Consider the following 21580-nt stretch of genomic DNA (forward strand, 5'->3'; position numbering starts at 1 on the left):
TTCCCAAGAGTTAGCAGCTTTCACTCAGTTAATACTAGGCAGAAATCAAATCTGCATGTGGAATGCACTTCCTTGACTCTTGTGCAGAAAGGAGTGCAGTATTCTGCTGCATCCATTTTCAATAAGCTACCACAAGAACTCAAAAATCTTAGCAGTAGCCCAAACACTTTTAAGTCTAAACTGAAGAGTTTCCTCATGGCTCACTCCTTCTATTCTGTCGAGGAGCTCCTGGAAGAGCTAAAAAATTAAGCAAATTCCAGTGTTACATTCTTGATTTTCTTTATTTAAACTAACGACTTGTCGCCTGAATATGTTTCTTATATTTCATTTTATCTGTTTCTACAATCGTGTTATAATTTCATGTATTGACTCGTTCCATGACCATGGAGACTTCTCCTAAATGTGGTCCCACGGAACAATAAATAAATAAATAAAAAAAAATAAATAAATTCACTGATGACATCTTTGGGATCTCGATCGAGGATGAGGACACCCTACCCACATTCCACCTCAACAACTTCTCCCTCACTTGCTTCACCTGGTCCTACTCAACCCTAGGACCCACCTTCCTAGCCGGCCAGTGTGACCGAGCGGTTCTAGGCACTACAGTCTGGAACCTCTCGACCGATACGATCGCAGCTTCGAATCCTGCCTCGGGCATGGATGTGTGTGATGTCCTTAGGTTAGTTAGGTTTAAGTAGTTCTAAGTTCTAGGGGACTGATGACCTCAGAAGTTGAGTCCCATAGTGCTCAGAGCCATTTGAACCAGCCACCTTCCTAGATGTTGACCTCCACCACAAAGATGGCTACATCAGTATCTCCATCCATATTAAACCTACTACCCACCAGCAATATCTCCATTTTGACAGCTGCCACCCGTTCCAAACCAAGAAGACCCTTCCATACTTCCACTGTCATCATCACATCAGCAGTGATGAGCAGTCCCTCTCAAAATATACTGAGGGTCTCACTGAAGCCTTCACAATGATCATTATCCTCCCAGCCTCGTACAAAAACAAATCTCCCATGCCTTATCTTTACCATATCACAGCGCCTCCCAAAGCCCCATCGTTCAGCCACAGAGGAGCATTCCCCTCATAACTCAGAACCACCCACAACTGGAGCAACTGAATTACATTCTCTGCCAGGGTTTCTACAACCTATCATCCTGCCATGAAATGAGAAATGTCCTGCCCACTATTCTTCCTATTCCTCTAACAGTTGTATTCCACCGTCCACCGAACCTACACAATATACCCATTCATCCCTACACAACCCTCTGTTCCCAACCCCTTACCCCAAGTCTCATACACTTGTAATAGACCTAGATGCAAGACCTGTCCCACACATCCTCCCACCACCACTTACTCCAGTCCATTCACAAACATCACTTATCCAATATCAAATGCAGGGCTACCACTGAAACCAATCATGTGATCTATACACTAAGCTGCAACCACTGTGCTACATTCTATGTGGGCATGACAACCAACACGCTGTCTGTCCGCATGAATGGCCACCGCCAAAATGTAGCCAAGAAAAAAGTGGACCACCTGGTTGCTGAGCACACTGCTACATAGATCCTTCCCATCAACACCAGCTTTTCTGAGTGTGCAGGTGGGGACTTTACCTGCAATATATCCTACGTCCCCGTAACCCTCCTGGCCTCAACCTTCGTTAGTCACTGTCCTCACCCATCCAGTCTGCCTGTTCCCATTCCAGCACTACACAGCCCTTATTCCACCATTGCACCCAGTCTTTTTACTTCTCTTCTTTTCTGCTACCACCTCCCTCCCCACCTTTCCCCTGCCAGCAATCTAACCTCCCAACTGCTACAAATAGCTGCCCTACTCTCTCTCCACTTCATCCCTGCATGCTCGCCAGCTGCACTGCGCTGTCTGCCATCCCTACCCATCTGTCCCCCTCCCCACCCCAACCTCCTCCTTGCACCTACCCCATCACCACTCCCATCATGCACTGGTGCTGCTGCTCACAGTGTGGCTACAGTTGTCTGAGACTGCAGTCATGTGTGTGTGTTGTTGATTTTTGACAAAGGCCTTACCAGCTGAAAACTTTATTTGTGACAGTCCTTTTGTTGTGCCTATCTGAAACTCACCGTCTCCACTATATGATGAGTGGCAACTTTCCTTTTCATAGTACTTGAACTGTAGACTAACTTGGACAGTATCCCCACATGACAGGTCCCTCTAAATGTGGGTAAATGGAAGATAATATCCATAACAAAGAGAAAAATCCTAACAGTATTTGGTGACAAGACCAGTGCAAAACTTCTGGGGCACATCAGCTGTTTAAATGTATAATAGTAGTACTTCAAAGCAGCATTAAAAAGGATGAACATGTGAAATTAGTAGTAAGCAGGGCACTGGAAGACTCAGATTAACTGGGACAGTCCTGGGAAGAGGAGGTGTGATGCACCTGTGAACAAAACCACTTACAACATGCTTTTGTGATTAACCTGGAAATACTACCCAGAGTTTGAGTCCTCATCAAGTAGGCATGACAAGGGACATTGAATTAATTCATTAACATGCAGCTAGTAACTTAACACACCAGCACAGCTCATACTAAAGTGTAATAGTGGAAAGGCATCCAAACCAGATGAGATACCAGTAAGATTCTACAGAGATTAAGTGAAAGAACTTGCTCCCCTGCTAGAAGCAGTTTATCACAGTTCACTGAAACAAACAGAGGGTACCTTGTGACCTTGGAAGAAGTACAGGTCCTTCCCGTTTCCAAGAAGGGACATTGGAAATGTGCACATAATTATAGGCTTATATCAATGACGTCAAGCTGTTGTACAATTATGGAACATGTCTGCAGACAGAGACCTTGTGAAACTCGTCTTGCTCAGTTGCTACACAAGATCCACACTGCTGTAGGTGTCAGCACTCAGGTTGACACTGTGTTACTAGACTTCAGGAAGGCATTTGAGACACAATCCCACACTACCATTCAGTGGGGAAAAAAAGAAAAGAAAATATGAGTTTACTGAGTACAGGACCAGATCTTTGACCAGATTCAAGACTTCCTTCCACAGAGAACTCAACATGTCACTTTTAACAGAACAAAACTGACAGATGTAAACCTAATTTGGAGTACCCCAAGGAAGTTGGAAGAGACCATCACTATTTTCTGAATGTAAATAAATGTAACATGCTGTACAGACAAAGGAGACGAAATCCACTGCTGTATGACACAATCATCAAAAACAGAATGCTGGAAGCAGTATCTACCATAAAATATCTAGGAGTAACCATCCAGTGCATCCTTAAATGAAATGACCACATAAAACAAATAGCAGGAAAAGTACAGGAAGTAGCTATAAGGGAACGTAACTCTTCCATGAAGTAAGTGGTCCACAAAACACTTATTCAACAATTTCTCTTAGTATTTCTCAACACTCTGGGACCCTCACCAGATAGAACTAATGGAAGAGACAGAGAAGATCCAACAGAGAGTGGCCCGTTTCTTCACAAGGTCATTTAGTCAGCACAATAGCATTACAGATATGCTCAACAATTTCCAGTGGCGAAATCTACAAGAGGTGTTGTGTATCGTAGAGTAATATACTACCAAAATTCCGAACAGGTACATTCCAAAGAGAGATGGACAACATATCACTTCCTCCCACATACATCTCGTAAAATGATAATGTCAAGAAAATTTGATAAATTAGAACTAATACAAATGTTTACCAACAACCATTCTTTCCAAATGCCAGTCACAAATACAACAGGGCTTGTAGAGTATTTATGCAGATGTAGAACTGAGACGCCCTGGGAACTTTAATATGTATCTTTGAAAATAAAACAACAGGGCTCTCATGAAACTCTGTAGGGTAAATTAAGACAACTGGCAGTAAAGGAAGATTGTAGAACAGTTTATCTCCATTCAGCATACATCTTACATCAGGATCATGAGAATATGATGAGAGATTGAGGTATGTTATGCCCCAAGGAAAATCATTTCCTCAGGTCTTGCATATATATATATATATATATATATATGTCGATGTAGCCAACTAATGCATACCAGAGACTAAAATTCCATTACTGTTTGTCAGCTATAGTACTGCAGTACTTACTGTTAAAGCATGGAATAATTCTGAAGCTAAATATCTAAATTCAGCATTTCAACAATCTGGAAACACAATGCACATTCCTTTGGCTCAAAATGTTGCATGCCACATGCTGTGGGAATGGCCATCTCATGAGGGTGAAGACTGTGTAGCTTGTGGTCTTGTGTCGGCACTATGGTCTACTAAATGTAACATCAAAGGCACTGCATACATATGATTCAATAAACCCTATCTGTATAGGTCACCTGAATTTGGCTATGTCACGATTTTAGTGGGACTAGACATTAGCATTCCTATGGTGTTTAGTTTAGTGGTCACTAACTGCCTTAAAGCCATACTCTAGAGTCCTTCACCTATCACATCATGCATAAATCTTTCTGTCCAAGTGCAAATCCAGCATCCTTGTGATATCTACTACATGATATCCAACAAGTAAATGCTGATAATACATCATCTTTTCCTATTCTTTAAGCCAAACTGTATGTTCTACTGTAATGCACCTGCTACCAACATTTGTGATAATTTTTGAGTTCTTAATATTTCCAATGATGAATTAAAAGTGGCAGTATTGACTTCTGCTGTCTTCTAGCCTCAAAAATTCCATCTTGTTGCATTATCTTGGCCTGTAGTATACCTACAAACTTCAGATTCATAAAGCTACACCAAAAAGTGACAGAAGGACCAACCCATACACATGCATTGAGGAATACAGTAAAACCCATCAGCTTTTTGCCATTGAGGTTATCAACCAGTATGACAACTATGAAATCATGCAGGCCAACATATTTTAACTATCAATCTACAGGGCAGCCACAAACAGTTCGAAAAGTTTGCAGGGATGTTGCTGAGTGGGTGGTACTTAGACAGAACTGTTAAGAAAAACATTTGATATGTTGCACCGTTTGTGTCTAACTGAAATTAGCCAAACAGGCCATCACGCATGCAAATTCAGAGGCAATACTGACCTTAAGACTTATCTTTGAAGAAAGATTAAGGAAAGGCAAACCTACATTTCTAGCATTTGTAGACTTAGAGAAAGCTTTTCACAAATACAGGGAGCGAAAGGCTATTTACAATTTGTACAGAAACCAGATGGCAGTTATAAGAGTCGAGGGACATGAAAGGGAAGCAGTGGTTGGGAAGGAAGTAAGACAGGGTTGTAGCCTCTCCCCGATGTTGTTCAATCTGTATATTGAGCAAGCAGTAAAGGAAACGAAAGAAAAATTCAGAGTAGGTATTAAAATTCATGGAGAAGAAATAAAAACTTTGAGGTTCGCCGATGACATTGTAATTCTGTCAGAGACAGCAAAGGACTTGGAAGAGCAGTTGAATGGAATGGACAGTGTCTTGAAAGGAGGATATAAGATGAACATCAACAAAAGCAAAACAAGGATAATGGAATGTAGTCTAATTAAGTTGGGTGATGCTGAGGGAATTAGATTAGGAAATGAGACACTTAAAGTAGTAAAGGAGTTTTGCTATTTGGGGAGCAAAATAACTGATGATGGTCGAAGTAGAAAGGATACAAAATGTAGACTGGCAATGGCAAGGAAAGCGTTTCTGAAGAAGAGAAATTTGTTAACATCGAGTATAGATTTAAGTGTCAGGAAGTCATTTCTGAAAGTATTTGTATGGAGTGTAGCCATGTATGGAAGTGAAACATGGGCGATAAATAGTTTGGACAAGAAGAGAATAGAAGCTTTCAAAATGTGGTGCTACAGAAGAATGCTGAAGATTAGATGGGTAGATCACGTAACTAATGAGGAAGTGTTGAATAGGATTGGGGAGAAGAGAAGTTTGTGGCACAACTTGACCAGAAGAAGGGATCGGTTGGTAGGACATGTTCTGAGGCATCAAGGGATCACCAATTTATTATTGGAGGGCAGCATGGAGGGTAAAAATCGTAGAGGGAGACCAAGAGATGAATACACTAAGCAGATTCAGAAGGATGTAGGTTGCAGTAGGTACTGGGAGATGAAAAAGCTTGCACAGGATAGAGTAGCATGGAGAGCTGCATCAAACCAGTCTCAGGACTGAAGACCACAACAACAACAACATCATATACAATTAGTATCAGCTGTTCTGATAGTGTAGACGATAGCACACTAGACAACTTAGCCTTTGACATGGGTTCGATCCATACTACAGTCCCATATCCAATTTTTGTACCATGCTCTTGTTAGGTTTCAGGAAACCAAACAAAGAACAAGTTTGGTGACAGTGTCCCTGGCAGGCTGCTTGAATTCATCTGCACAATGGCCTGATTGGCTAACTTCAATGCTAATTAACTCTGAAATGACACAATGTATCAAACTTTTTTCTTAACAATTATTTCGCAGCACAACCCTGCAAAACCCTTAAAAGCTTTTCAGACTGTTTCTGACTACATTGTATATCACCAGCTCAGAAGGAATATGGACTTTTTGAATGGCAATGATGTAATGTTGATGCCTTGAAACTTAATCAGAACTTGTAAAGGTCAGATTACAGAGGTTTCAATCAGGGAGATTAATACAGCAACCATATAAAAGGACTGTCATGACACTCGTTGGTTTTGCAGCTCCCAAACAGACTGTCATCTTCCATTCTATTCTGAATCTCAGTCTATCCTACAGATCACTCCAGCGGTGCAACCTTTATGTAAAACAGGTCTTTTTGTGATACATTCATTGGCTCACCTTCCAACCTAACCTAGACTTGGTCTACACTACAGTCCAGTACAACAGTACAATGTTTATTCTACAACACTTGTTGGCTCCACCAACTCACAATGAATTTGTCACCCTCCAAAATACCCAGACTTCAGACTAAGGTATAGATTAGTCTGCCACCATAGCTACAATTTAGTGTGAATAGCGACACTACTGGTCAAAAGAGATGGTTTTATCACATATTTAGTATACCCTATTGTGAAGGGACACCCTCCTCTAGCATTACTTTTTCTCAACAGAAGTAGTCAACAGCAGAACTGATATTTTAATTTTGAACAGGTTAATATTATCTCAGCTGTTTTTCTTAAAAAATCATATGATTTTGCACAAGATGTGTTATATTTCAAGCTAAAATCTCTAAAAAGAAATATTTTATTTTCTTTGTTACAATTGATATGTACTAGCTCTGAATGCACAGTTAAAATTACTTTTTTTTAGAAACATTTGAAATCATAAGATATTTAGCACATTATTATTAATTACCCAATTTGGTGCTATTTATTATCTTTATTTCTGGATTCATTTCTAAAATAATAATATAAATTAATAGAAATTCATTTGTCAAAAAAATTTGTAAACCCTTTGGAATATTGTTATCAACGCAGAGTGAAGTAGTAGTGGGCATGCCTCTGATGTGACTGGACATGTTATTGTATTTTGGAAGAACAATGTAATTTTGGGTTTGTTAATGTGAAAGTTCAAAAGACAGTGTGATATAGAAAAATGTGAGATAATAAATTACAGTGAAAACAAACAAAATTATACAGGCTTACTTTGAAGTTAATTATGTCAATTGGGACCATGAGATCCTAAAAATATGAAAATTTCAGCTTCAAAAATCATTCCCTTGACATGAAGTACTGGAGCCAACTACGAGAAAAGAAGATAAGTAAAAAGTTTATTTTAAATCTTACTCCTCTCGTATTTTTGAAAAAAGTGACTTTACCATCAAAAACAGTAGTGACAACATCAACAAATTTTGAGGGAGGGGGAGATTACAAGTGGGGGACGGACTGGGATCAATTGGCTAATAATGAAGTTTTGTCTGTTGCAAAAGAAGGGAGAGTGATTTGTGTCATTTGCAGACTATGTATAAATGAATTTCCGATAACATGCAGAAAGAAGACCAAGGGGTGCCCAATAAGGCAAGTCATATCAACAGTGACAATGTACTAACAACAATGAAGGACCAGATCGAATGAAAGAAGACTTTAAAACTACAACCAGGGCATCAAAAAGGAAAGATAAGTACAAACTATTTGTGAAGTTAATTTGTTTGTGGGCTCGTGTGCTTGTTAACAAAATGAATAGAGACAAGGGTAGGATCAAGGTAGAAGTGAAAGCTGTTGGATTCAGTCAGGACACGTCTGAGCCACATGAAATCATAGTCAGCAAAGAAACAGTAAAAAGTGATATTTTGCAGTTAATTTTGGCAAATCTCAAGGAAATGAAGACAGATAACAAAAGCAAATTTAGTGCAGTTAATGATCAGTTAACTGAAATAAAAACAGATAACAATAGCAAATTTACTTCACTACAAGGAGAATTAAATGACCTGAAAACAGAAAACAATATTAAAATGAACAGGATACAAGATCAAATGGACCAACTTGGCAATCCAGTTTCAGAGCTAAAAAATGGGTTAAAAGTGTGAATGAAAATGTTGATGTTTTAGAAAATAAATTTGTTGTTTTGGAAAATGAGGTGGTGGTTGAATCGGCAAGACAATCAAAGAATGTTAATGACATCAGAGTTGAACAAAAGGCCATAGTGGAAAAATGGAACAAAACACTGCCAGTTTAAAACAAAAAAAAATTTAATGTTGAAAACAATATGCAACAACTGTTTTAGATCAAAAAATTTCAGCAGTTCATGTGTGAACCAAAGTCTATATGCAAACAATGGTATTGCATGGTCCAACACTCCAATCAAAAGTTTTCCATCAAACAATTTACATACATTGGATTTTCTGGACCACTATATAGTTTTGTGTCAGGCATAAATGACAACCAAAAAGTTAAATTTGTTAAAAGATGTCTTGAAGGTAACACTCTATCATGGGTCAATTTAAATTTAAGTCAGTGGGAAACATATAAAAGTTTCAAAAAAAGTTTTTTAAATAAATTTTGGTCAGAAGCTGAACAGGGGAGAGTTAAAAGTGAATTTTTGAATGATTCTAATTATAGGAATAGGGACAGTACTTTGAAAGAATTTTGTAAGAACCAACTTAAAAGAAAAGAAATATGTACCATAGTAATTGGAATGAAAGAAATCACAATGGAAATAATTACAGAAACAGAGATAGGCCTAATGGTAAGTTCTATCAGGATCAAAGTGCCAACAGAGAGAGAAATTTGAACATCAGCAGGATACAAATAATGGGGATAACTATGGACATTTTAATAGAAGAAACAATCATTGAAGTAACTACCTGGGAAACGGCAGTTCACCTCAATGAAGATCCACAGCTTTGGGGTGAGGAAAACAACAAGCATAGGATCCCCAAGTTACATTTACAATTAGACAATAATAACAGTGTTAATGATATGGCACATGTATCTAAAATTGAACAGAAGGAATATCAGATTTCTCATTTATGTTTTAATCAAAAGTTTTGGGATACTATATTCAGTTATGGTAATGTAGGTGCTAATCACCAAAAAGACTGTGAGAGTAGTGAGAATTTTGATGTAGTATGTACTAATGATTTGTTCTCTTGGTCGGAAAACTGTGTTATTAATGTATGTAAATCAGGTGATGACTGTATTGGATCTGAACTACATGATATTTTTGATGTAGATGTGAATGAGAGCTGGCAAGTAAATGAGGTTAGTAAGTCTGAGACTGGTGGCTTATTTCAAATGAAAGAAGGTGAGGTAAGTGACTCTGATGGAGATGAAACTTGTATTGTTAGTGATGTTGTTGATTAAGTAATTTTGGAGGAATATGATGATGATGAGTATCAGGTATTTGAGGAGTTTAAAAATAATGAAATTTCAGAGTTATTTGTGAATGATGGAGACAATACAGGTAAGGTAAGTGAACTATGTGATATCGTAAGAAAGAAGATCTAAGCAGGAAGTGTAATTTTCACAGAAATGTGTTTTGTATTCCTTCTGTAACAAGTGATGTTAATTGTGTCATGGAATCCATTCATTATGTTCAATCTTTGACTGACAACATGAGTAACCAAAGTAATGTGATGATACCAGTAAAGCTGATGAAACCCAGTAATGACAGTGTGGATGTAGCATTTGATGAAATTGAAAGTGATGTTTTGCATAAGTGTCTATCAGAGATGATGATTCACATTTTGGGTGTCCTTACCTTGAGAATAAAATTTATCAGTGGGATGAGAACTTTTTGATTGATACAGGAAGCCCGATTTGTGGTAAATCTGTACAATTTAGAGACAAGATTAGGTATAGTAAGAATTTTGTGGAAATGCCCATTGTAGGTGTAAAGATAAGAGGAGCTACAGGTAAGCAGAGCAAATTGGTAAATTTCAGGTACTTTTAACTTTTAGTATCGAAGACAAAACCTTTGAACATGGATGCTTAGTGATCCCTAGTCTAGAAGAAAATATAAAGCACTTTGTCTTCAGGCCACAAGTGGCCCATCTGGACCATCCGACCGCCGTATCATCCTCAGTTGAGGATGCGGATAGGAGGGGCGTGTGGTCAGCACATCGCTCTCCCGGTCGCTATGATGGTTTTCTTTGACCAGACCCACTAATATTTGGTCAAGTAGCTCCTCAGTTGGCATCACGAGGCTGAGTGCACCCCGAAAAATGGCAACAGCGCACGGAGGCCTGGATGGTCACCCATCCAAGTGCCGGCCACGCCCAGCAGTGCTTAACTTCGGTGATCTCACGGGAACCAGTGTATCCACTGCGGCAAGGCCGTTGCTTGGAAGAAAATATACAAGGTGGAAAAAAATTGTGTCACAAAATTTTAACCCTGGATAGCGAAATTTTAACCGTGGATAGCTGATGCCACTAGGAACCAAAATTACTAATGTTGTGTAAGTCGACAACACACCATTTTTAAACTACGGAAACTTGGCGCCACGCGCTCCAATTGGCCGTGGGATTGCTATGTTGCCAGATGCTCGGGACGACGAACAATTGCGAATGCTTTGCCTGCCAGAGATTGCGATGTACCCAACATGGCCCGCACACTCGGTGATGTCACGCCAGTCTTCCACTCTACGGGCCTAGGGGCGAATCCACCAGAGTCCCAACGCATCTATTGTAGTTTCATGATAAGACATACCAGGAACAAACCAACAAACAGCTGTTAGTTCACGTAAGAAAGTCTTTTACAAACTGTGTCGGCCCCGAAAAGGTCCTTTTTTGCAGCTAGGACATTGTTTACTTAAAGCAGGTGCTCAAATTGGAGACCCACTGATGTGACACAAGCTTGGTAACATCGAACGGTGTTTTGCCAAACTCATTCAAAGATTTCTGGCATTGCCCTGATGTTATTCGCATCCGGCTGGGTGAACTAGAAACTCGAAGAATCCTCACAGAAAAAAGTCTGGTGACGTGAGGTCTGGTGATCGCAGGAGCCATATCCTACGAGCACCTCTGCCAATTACCCGACTGTCGAAGAGTTCCTTTAAATATCCGTGCACAGCACAACTGTTGCGTGAGGGTGCCCCATCATGCTGCAACCACATGCAAAGCCATATGTCCAGGGAACATCTTCCAGCAGGCTGGGTAGAGTTTGTTCCAAAAAGTGAAGGTAAATTTCCCCGGTAAGTTGAGGAGGTAGACGGACCGCCCCAATCAGGTGATCACCCACAATGCCTCCCCAAATGTTGAGAGAAAATTGTTCCTGGTGTCTATAGACGTATGTGACGTGAGAATTTCCCCTTGCCCAGTAATGAGCGTTTCAATTGTTGTAAAGGCTACCCCATTGGAAGGTGCACTCATCAGCAAAGAACACAATGGAGGGGAAGTTGGGATCTCGTGCGACATGTTGCAGTAACCATTGGTAAAGCCCTAGCCTATGTTTATAGTCCACCACAGGATTTAAGTCTTGGACAGGGTGGAAACTAAATGGATGCTGGCTGTCATCCCTCCAAACCTCCCAGACTAACTGATGAGTGACCCCCATGTCATGTCCAACCGCTCGAGTACTTATTGTAGGTGCTTCCTTGAAGTGCACGAGAACAGTCTCTTCAAATGCAGCATCCCGTTATGTTCAAGGTCTTACAGCATCACCATGCTATCCCGCTAACGAGCCTGTTTTACCAAGTTGCCGGTGAACTGCTGTGAACATTTGTGGATGTGGGTGGCATCTTGCTGGGTACCACTCCTCATACAACTGTCGAGTTCCATGCACATTACTGCAGGCTAGTCCATAAACAAAAACCCTATCTTGTTCTTCAAATGAATAGTGTGCCGCCACGCTTACTGTATGACAACCATAGTGCTGCCCACAACAGACAAACGGCAACAGAGCAATCCCACAGCCATTCAGAGCATGTGGCACAAAGTTCCCGTAGTTTAAAAATGGTGGGTTGTCGACCTACACAACATTAGTAATTTTGGTTCCTACTGGCATCAGCTATCCAGGGTTAAAATTTTGTGACACAATTTTTCTCCACCTTGTACATTATGTCTGCAGATTGATACAACTATATAATTGTGTTTTGTAATAGATTTGTGCTTTATCACTTAAATAGTTCTTTTTTTCATTGCATTTGGCTCTGTTTATTAAAGTTTCATTTGTGAATACTTTTTAATCCTATCTGACGTAAATCCTATATACTTGCTTTTGCAATATAAATAGGGAGAGCATATGCCAGGTGATGTGAGGAAGGTATTGAACGGTATATTTACTACACAAAACAATGTTGCAGGATTTGATGAGAATGTAAACAGGAAGTAACCTAATCATTGGAGCGTGTGATAAGAAATCTAGGGAAGAAGTGGATGGATCCATTCCCACACTACTGTATGGATGTACCCTTGCTGGTCCAGTCAACATACAAGAGACAACAGGCACTGGATAATGTACTCAAGCATCTGTCAGCTACATCAGTGTTGTGACTGAGATTGTAAATTGTTAGCCAAGAGGTTATCCTATATGAAAAATTCACAGAACTATTTGTTTAGAAAAATCGTCACTGGTGTGGACAGTGTTATTCCACATAAATGTATGCTTTTTCAAGTAGGGGGACTAACTTTTCAATACATTATGTAACTTGAAATCAGTATGTATTTTCTTTTAACAACTGTAAATGAATCTTTTAGGCCGCTATCTGTGTAGGTTAGTTCCTATGAACAATTAGCAAATAGTGTGGAAGACATTTACTAGTGTAGACAGTATCACAAGACGTATACATGTCTTATTTCATACACTGATTTTGGTCATCAAGATACTCGATTATGTCATCACTCAAAGCTATTTATGACTCTGATTACCTGCATTTACTCTGATTACCTGTATTTATCGTGAGTGCTACAATATTGGAACTTGAGTTGGGGTAAACTCATGCTTAACAGTGTTTTGGGTACCCCTGGTCATTGCGTCTGTGTGTGTGCACTCAAGGAGAGTGTGCAGCTATTGGTTGGGGCTACATGCTTCCTATAATTACTCTTTACATGTGATTGAACTTATTGATATATGATTGTGAACTTTATTCATTCTGTTGTGTCAAAGCATTTTTTGCTGGTGTGTACCCAGTGTGGTTTGGATTCAGTCCACACATTGTAAGCTTAGACCCTAATATTTTTTCATTGTTTCGCCCTTTCATGAGTCAACATATTTTTAAACACTCTGATTTAGTGTTGTATTCCTCCTCATAACTGAGTATATTCTCCTGGTCTGTACCCATCGTCATGAGTTTTTTTGAGTCGGCTCATTCGTCATACACAAGGGTTCTTACTTTTTTTCTCTTCTCTTTTGGAGATTTTGGAGGTGTGACTTTACAGATGTAAACTTGCAATTTGTAATTCTAGTAATTTACATTGTCTCTGCACTTATTTCTATAGTTTAGTGTTGTAATATTGTAGTATTGAGTTTGTATCATTTGTCTTGTGACAGTATGTTCCACAGATCTGAAAATCTGAATACCATGTCCTGATATATGTACAAATTATAACTTGTATAGTAGACATTTTTCTTATGTTTTCTGTAATATGTTATGTATAAGATATTTCTATACATCTGTATTCTATCTTTTAGCATCATTTTGTACACCATTTGGCAAACCATATAGTCTGTCACAAAATATTGTAAACATATTGTTTCCAAATTTTGTGGCAGGGATATTGTAAAGGGATACGACCCTCTAGCATTACTTTTCCTCAACAGAAGTAGTCAATGCCCTAACTTTGGAATTCGGAACAGGTTAATATCATCTAAGCTGCTTTTCTAAAAAAAAAAAAAAAAAAATTATATGATTTGCACAAGCTAAAATCTATAAAACAAAATTACTTTATTTTCTTTGTTACAATCAAAATGTACTAGTTCTGAATGTACAGTTAAAATTATTTTTTTTAAGAAACATTTGAAATTATGAGATATTTAGCACACTTAAAATTTCTATCATTAATAATGCGATTTGGTGCTATTTATTATCTTTATTTCTGGATTCATTTACAAAATAATAATATACATTAACAAAAATGTGCTTGTGAAGAAAATTTGTAAACCCTTTGGAATATTGTTCTTGCCACAGAGTGAAGTAGTAGTAGGCATGCCTCTGATGTGACCGGACGTATTTTTGTGTTTTGTGAGAACAATGTAATTCTGAGTTTGTTGATGTGACAATGCAAAAGACAGTGTGATGTAGAAAAATGTGAGAGAATAAATTATAGTGAAAACAAACAGAAAATTCCACAGGCTTACTTCGAAGTTACACTATATTACTGTTGTCTGATATATGCTCAGGTTTAGTAAAATGTATCCAAATCCTTCAATACTTTCGCTTTTGAATGTTGGCTGACACAAATTTGAAAGTCATCCTTTTTAATTGGTTAATATAACAACAAAAACAATCAATTTTTCACAAAATAATTTAATTGGATAGATAAAACATCTACTCACCAAGCAGCAGCAGAACACACACATAAAAGAATGTTATAGTTAGCCAAGCTTTCGGAGCCAGTGGCTTCTTTTTCAGGCAGAAGGGTTGAAAGGGAAGGGAGAGGGGTGAAGGGAAAGGACTAGAGAGGTCTAGGAGACTTACCGAGCGATATGTCTCCCCTGACCTACAGTTCTGGGTAACTTTTCTGAAATCTACTCCTTTTCATAGACCTTTCCAGACCTTTTCCTTCTTCCCTTTCAAGCCTTCTGCCTGAAGGAGGAGCCACTTGCTCCGAAAGATTGGCTAATTACAATCTTCTTTTATGTGTGTGTTCTGCCACCGCTTGGTGAATAGATTTTTTTATCTATCTAATAAAATTATTTTTTAACCAGCTAGTAATTCCTATTCAATAAGAACAATTATTTCTTTACGGTAACTGACAGTCTAACATTTCAAAAGTTACACAAGTTATTCTCACTTCAGTGGTTCATTGTTTAAAATACCTTCTGCACCTCATTATTTGATGTTTGAATTCCACAAAAATGGAAATCATAAAAATCACATTGAGAGGGCATATGAAGTAAAAGAATATAAAGTAATCTACACTGGGGTCTGGTTGAAGCAAAATTCAAACTTCCAGGGAGGAAAAATATTGCATAATACAGTAACATCGGATTTATAACAGATTAAGATGAAAAATCACAATCTGAGGTGAGGATTTGTTTCTTTTCCAGTTATTAGACTTAATCTATATCACATAAGTTTTTTTTTTTTTTTTTTTTTTTTTTTTTTTTTTTTTTTTTTTTTTTTTTTTTTTAAATCACCATGTTTCAATTACCTACACAGAACTTACGACAGTTTAAACTGATTAGCTCTACTGATTCTCAAAAAGTACTACTGACTAGAAATCAGTTCCCATAGCACAATTCAACAGCTTCTTTCACAGACTTATTTTAAAAATATTCTGTATTACTGCTATTTAATAAAATATCTCAGACTTGTGTTGGTGACATGTACACAAAAATATTCTGTATTACTGCTACTTAATAAAATATCTCAGACTTGTGTTGGTGACATGTACACAAATGTTTACATGTTGTTATATCCTACAGTGCTAAGACAAAGTAAAAATAATGTTCATCACAGAATTGATCTGACATCTAGGATGTATCCTGTCTGTAGAAAGAACCAACAAACTATTTTTTTCAACAGTAAGTTCACTTCAATAGTATCAACTGCATCTGTAGCCATGTACTGAAACTTGCACAATTTCAGTGTCTTTCTGCTTGGGTTTTGTTTGTGTTGAGTACGCATATATTATATGCAATGCCACACCCTTGTTCTTGCCAAAAGGTACTTTTGTTAGGAAGCTTTTTTCCTGAAACTGGGGTTACTTTGGCCCAATTTTACCAGTCTTTTTATATGTGGTAAGAAAACAAGGGATAGTGGCAGAGAGAACATTTCAAATACATTTTTCTAGCATTGTCAAAGACTTGTATCATCAATTAGAAAAGCTGTTAAATGAAACATAGGCTATTATATCTGTTGCTATGGTACCATAAAACAAGTGGGTCAATGTTACCCAAACTCAAGGGTGCTTTGACCCATTCAGTCATTTTTTCATGAAAAAGTGGTAATATACACATTCAGCAGCATGAGGAGCAAATCAAACACTACATTTTGAAAGGAAGAACAGGAAATGTTGAACTTTATTCTGAAATTGATACAGTCAATGTACAAGTACAGAATATTTCACCAATTGTGTAATTCATTTAGATGTTACATGGTACATTATGGTTACTATTTGCAAAGAGAATATGTCATATGTTAGGGATACTTAACAGTAGGGATGTGAGTCTCATTACACAAAGTTCTGAAGTCGTCGTATTAAAAAAATAGACGCATTTTGTTACTCATGTTGCAATGATGATTATTATCGAACCCTCCCAGGAATAGAACAGTTTGCCTTTTTGCTGTGGCCATTTCCAGTAGTACTGGGGTCTTCCCCATACACATCACTTCAGCAGCTTTCACTCATCTTAGTACCACTTCCAGAATATTGTTCTATGTTGTAGAGAACTGTATAATTTTGCCTAGCTGCTAGTTTACCTTTCAACATTTTGTGGTGCTGGATATCATCTTGTACAGCAGAGAAACTTTCACAATCACAATCAGATCCTAGCACCACTTTATCTTCATTTTGAGGTTACTTTGGCCCAGACTAAAGTAACCCTATATTTCGTAAGAATGTGCACTGTTTTACAGAAGTGTTAAGCATATTATCTAAATTGTATTTCAGATAAATGACAGTTCACTTTATTAAACATAATGCTGACATAATGCAAAACTACACACACTGTGTTTTTAGTTTAACTTATGTGAGCCCACTAGGCATAAGTTTATGGAATGTAATGGCTGTTCATATATTAATAATGAACATTGAGTCCCGTCTTGGCAATGCAATATTACTTCATGGAACTCACAATCTTGTGAATGCATTTATTCCATACTAATTACGTAATTTTTAGCAGGAAAGAAAGTTAAAACTTTTTTCCTACCAGTGGGCCAAAGTTACCCACAAAGACCCAAAGTAACTCCAACTTAGGGTATTCTTACATTATGGAGACAAGGTGATATATCCTCAGTGTAATGTACACTACTTAAAACAATGTTGTGTCTATATGTTGTTATATTATCTGAGTGACTTGCCCTATATTATGTTGTACACTTCTATACATTGAACAACTGGGAGGATCAATAAAGATACAATACAATAGTGAGCACATCTATGTTCAATGTAAACAGCAATGTGTTAAGTAGTGCAATTTTCTGGAGAAATGTCAGGTATCATATTACCATGTAACGACGAAACTGTGTAAGCTCCGTTTTTACTAGTTTATTGCTGGCGTTTAGTTTCTTTTTCAAAACGTAAACATTTATTGATGGTTTTGCTGAGACTGGAATACACTGCTCTTTTTTTATTTACGTAAATTATTGTTTTCCTTATCGCACTTGATTATTATAACTTTTTCACGTTATCTTTTTGGTTTTGTCATCAGCTGCAAAGTGCACACGACTTCATGTTAACCCACAAGAGTAAATATCAGTTCTCAGACCCCTAGACGAAATCACGTGAACATGGAATTTGTTCTTAAATTCAATACAAAAATCTAGCTGCAGCTACGAAACGCACTATGGCAAAAATTACCTGTTTCAGTTTAGGACCAAATGAAGTAGGTTCTGGGCTCGTTTTTCGAGCAAAACTCAGCATAGGTAGGCGCTGTACTGCCTCCATTCCGAAGTATTTCAGTGGTATGGATGTTCTTAACAATCACAACAACAAAAATCGTTCAGCTACTGAAATCACGGTTATGTCAAGCTTACTACTTGAGATCAACTGCATATTGCGCTCCCTCATACGTTCCGTTAATGTTTTTACGGTTTGCAACGTCATATCCCCACCGACCAGGAGCAAGCTAGGCAACGTTAACGCGCTATATACTTTTTGAATTTTGACACTTGTATCTCGGGTAAAAAGAGGAGAAGCTTCGGTCTCACTCGGGTTGTCTCCAGAGCCCTCGGATAAGCGGCAGTTGGCAGCACCGATGGGCGACTACGGCTACAGAAGGAAAGCGGATTTGTTTGGGTTTCGCACTGTTTTTTTTTTTTTTTTTTTTTTTTTTTTTTTTTTTTTTTCGCTTGGCTGAAGAGTCGAGAAATGTACCGCTGATAGCCCAACTCCCGCCCATATGAGGTGAAGGGGGTGGAACAACAAGAAAAGGAAAAAAAGAAAGCTGGATATGTTTAGCTGCGCCCAGCACGAGTTGAATAGAACCAGAGCGGAAAATATCCCCTTATTATCTTACGAGGCAGCACACAGTGGCAGCCAAATTTAAACAGTCGCGAAATCCCCAAAATTGGCTATCTTTTACAGAAGCTCAGAATTTAGCGTGGACTTCAATGCGAGATGCTTATAACAGTTTCCACAACGAAACTGTCTCGAAACCTGGCAGAAAATCCAAAGAGATTCTGGTCGTATGTGAAGTATGTTAGCGGCAAGAAGTAATCAATGCCCTCTCTGCGCGATAGCAATGGAGATACTATCGAAGACAGTGCTGCCATAGCAGAGTTCCTAAACACAGCCTTCCGAAATGCCTTCACGAAAGAAGACGCAGTAAATATTCCATAATTCGAATCGAGAACAGCTCCCAAACATGAGAAACGTAGAAGTAAATGTCCTCGGAGTAGTGAAGCAACTTAAATCACTTAACCCGTCAGTACACGCAGGTGGTCTGTCAGACCAAGGAGAATATTTTCACATTAATGTAATGCCTGAAAGTTGTTTCCAAGAAGCTATCTTCTCAGTACACTTAAGTGAGTGTAATAGCAGTCGTTTGGTATGGTGTATATGGTATTTCAACAATAGCACTTCCGGTTAGCTCACAACAAAGAGGTCTAGGGTCTCACAGGCCAACCGCGTGTACTGGTGTCAGCTTATTGTTAGCTCCGCCAAGATTATTCACGCGCGCGCATATTTGCGGTATCTGCTTAATTTAGTGGTAGAACAGATTTTTTCGTGCTTTGTACCTTATTTTAGTGTGTTGTAAGTGTTGTAACTGCATCATGGCTTATTCTTACAAGGCACAGGAAGAAGGAATTAGGAACTTGATTGAAGAAGTATAGGCTGAAAGTGACGCTGGTGATTTTGAGGATGGAGAAATCAACTTTGAAGATATCCAAGACCCAGATTGGAAAAGTGATTCCGACACCGAACAAAAAACGTCGAGTGATGAACCAGAAGACAGTGATTGTGGTGCTGACAGCGATATGTTTGTCGGTAAAGACGGAACAGTATGGAACTCACGTGCTCTGCCAAAGAATTCCTGCACACATTGTCATAACATTATAACTCATTTACCAGATGTGAAAGGTGCTGCGAAAAGTGCTACAAATCCTCTACAGTGCTGGGAACTGTTTTTTGATGAAAACATTGTACACATACTCGTTGACTGCGCTGATAGGTACATTCAAAGTATCCAGGGAAACTTTTCAAGGGAAAGAGATGGACAACAAACTAATAAAGCTGAAATAAAGGCCTTATTGGGATTATTGTACTACGCTGGTATAATACATGCTCATCGACTAAGTCTATAAGATTTGTGGCGAACAGATGGCACAGGAGTTGAAATATTTCATCTCACAATGGGCATAAACAGATTTCGTTTTCTCCTTCGATGCCTCAGATTCGACGATAAACAAACGAGAATGGAAAGGGAGAAAACAGATCACATGGCGGTGATAAGACAGGTGTTCAGTCTAATTGTTGAAAACTTCCAGAAGGCTTATACAGTTTCTGAATACGTGGCAGTTGATGAAAAACTAGAAGCATTCCATGGAAGATGCAGATTCCGACAGTAAATGCCAAATAAGCCAAACAAATATGGAGTAAAAATTTTTGCAGCAGTAGATGCAAGAACGCTTTACACATTCAACATGGAGGTGTATGTTGGGAAACAGCCTGAAGGCCCTTACAGACAGGACAACAGACCAGTTGAACTTGTTCAGAGACTTTGCCAACCTATCCTGAATACAGGCCACAACATAACTTGCAACAATTATTTTACGAGTTATGAGCTTGCAAGCACATTGATTACGAACAAGACGTCCATCGTTGGTACCCTGAGGAAGAATAAGAGACAAGTCCCAAGAAGATTTATTAACACTAAAAACGGACAAGAAAGGTCATCTATGTTTGGTTTTCATAATAATTGCACCTTAGTCTCTTATGAGCGGAAACGAAATAGAGTGGTATTACTACTGTCAACGATGCACCACAATGGAAATATTGACGAAAATACAGGGAATGATAAAAAAAACAGAAGTTATCACTTTCTATAACCTTACTAAGGCTGGAGTTGACGTCGTAGACGGAATAAGTGCAGCATATAATGTAGCTAGAAACACAAGAAGATGGCCAATGGTTGTTTTTATAGCATCATGAACACAACTGCGATAAATGCTGCTATTGTTTTCAACTCAAATCAGAAAGAACAACTGAGAAGAAGAGAGTTTTTGAGGCAGCTTTCTTTTGCGCTTCTGCATGATCATCTTCAGCAAAGAGTAATGTCAAAAATATTGCCAAGGAAGATAACTGAGAGAATTGGAGAGCTTTCCAGTGTGAAACTTTCTAAAGTGGAATCAACTGCGACTTGATGAGAACGGTGTGTGGATTGCAGAAGCAAAAACAGAAAAGCAAGATACATTTGTAAGAACTGCAAGAAATACATTTGCCTTGAACATTTTGTTACTGTGTGCCAAGACTGTATCAACAAAATATCTGATTGAATACATGCATTATTTTGATAACAGCTAAATTTTATTTATCTCCATTTGTGTAAATATTTTTGACGAAAATCCCATACATATATTTACTAAACTGATTTTTAATGATATTACTTCATTTAATAACGCTTCCCTCCATAATATACATCCAAATGAAAATTCAGAAAGATAGAAACTTCAAGAGTCTGTGAGACCAGCTGTTTCCAGGTGTGTGCACCACCAGGTTAATAAAAGCAAGTCTTCTTGTCCAGATTGTATACCAATTAGGTTCCTCTCGGAGTATGCTGATGCATTAGCTCCATACTTAAAAATCGTATACAACCGTTTGCTCGACGAAAGATCCGTACCCAATGACTGGAAAGTTTCACAGGTCACATCAATATTCAAA

At 38.4% G+C, this 21580-nt stretch overlaps 1 protein-coding gene and 1 pseudogene across 1 annotated transcript in view; both read right to left on the reverse strand.

Moving 5' to 3' along the window:
• The window catches only part of LOC126481308 (tyrosine-protein phosphatase non-receptor type 23-like), a 169966-nt gene extending 151499 nt beyond the window's left edge, over positions 1-18467 (reverse strand). Inside the window, exon 1 of the mRNA XM_050104964.1 lies at positions 18059-18467. Within this exon, the coding sequence (XP_049960921.1) occupies positions 18059-18145 (87 nt within the window). The 5' untranslated portion in view covers positions 18146-18467. The remainder of the gene's footprint in view (positions 1-18058) is intronic.
• On the reverse strand, positions 10602-10719 carry LOC126482794 (5S ribosomal RNA; annotated as a pseudogene).
• Positions 18468-21580: the final 3113 nt, after the last annotated feature.

The sequence above is a fragment of the Schistocerca serialis genome, chromosome 5 (genome assembly GCF_023864345.2).
Source record: "Schistocerca serialis cubense isolate TAMUIC-IGC-003099 chromosome 5, iqSchSeri2.2, whole genome shotgun sequence".
Lineage (NCBI taxonomy): Eukaryota > Metazoa > Arthropoda > Insecta > Orthoptera > Acrididae > Schistocerca > Schistocerca serialis.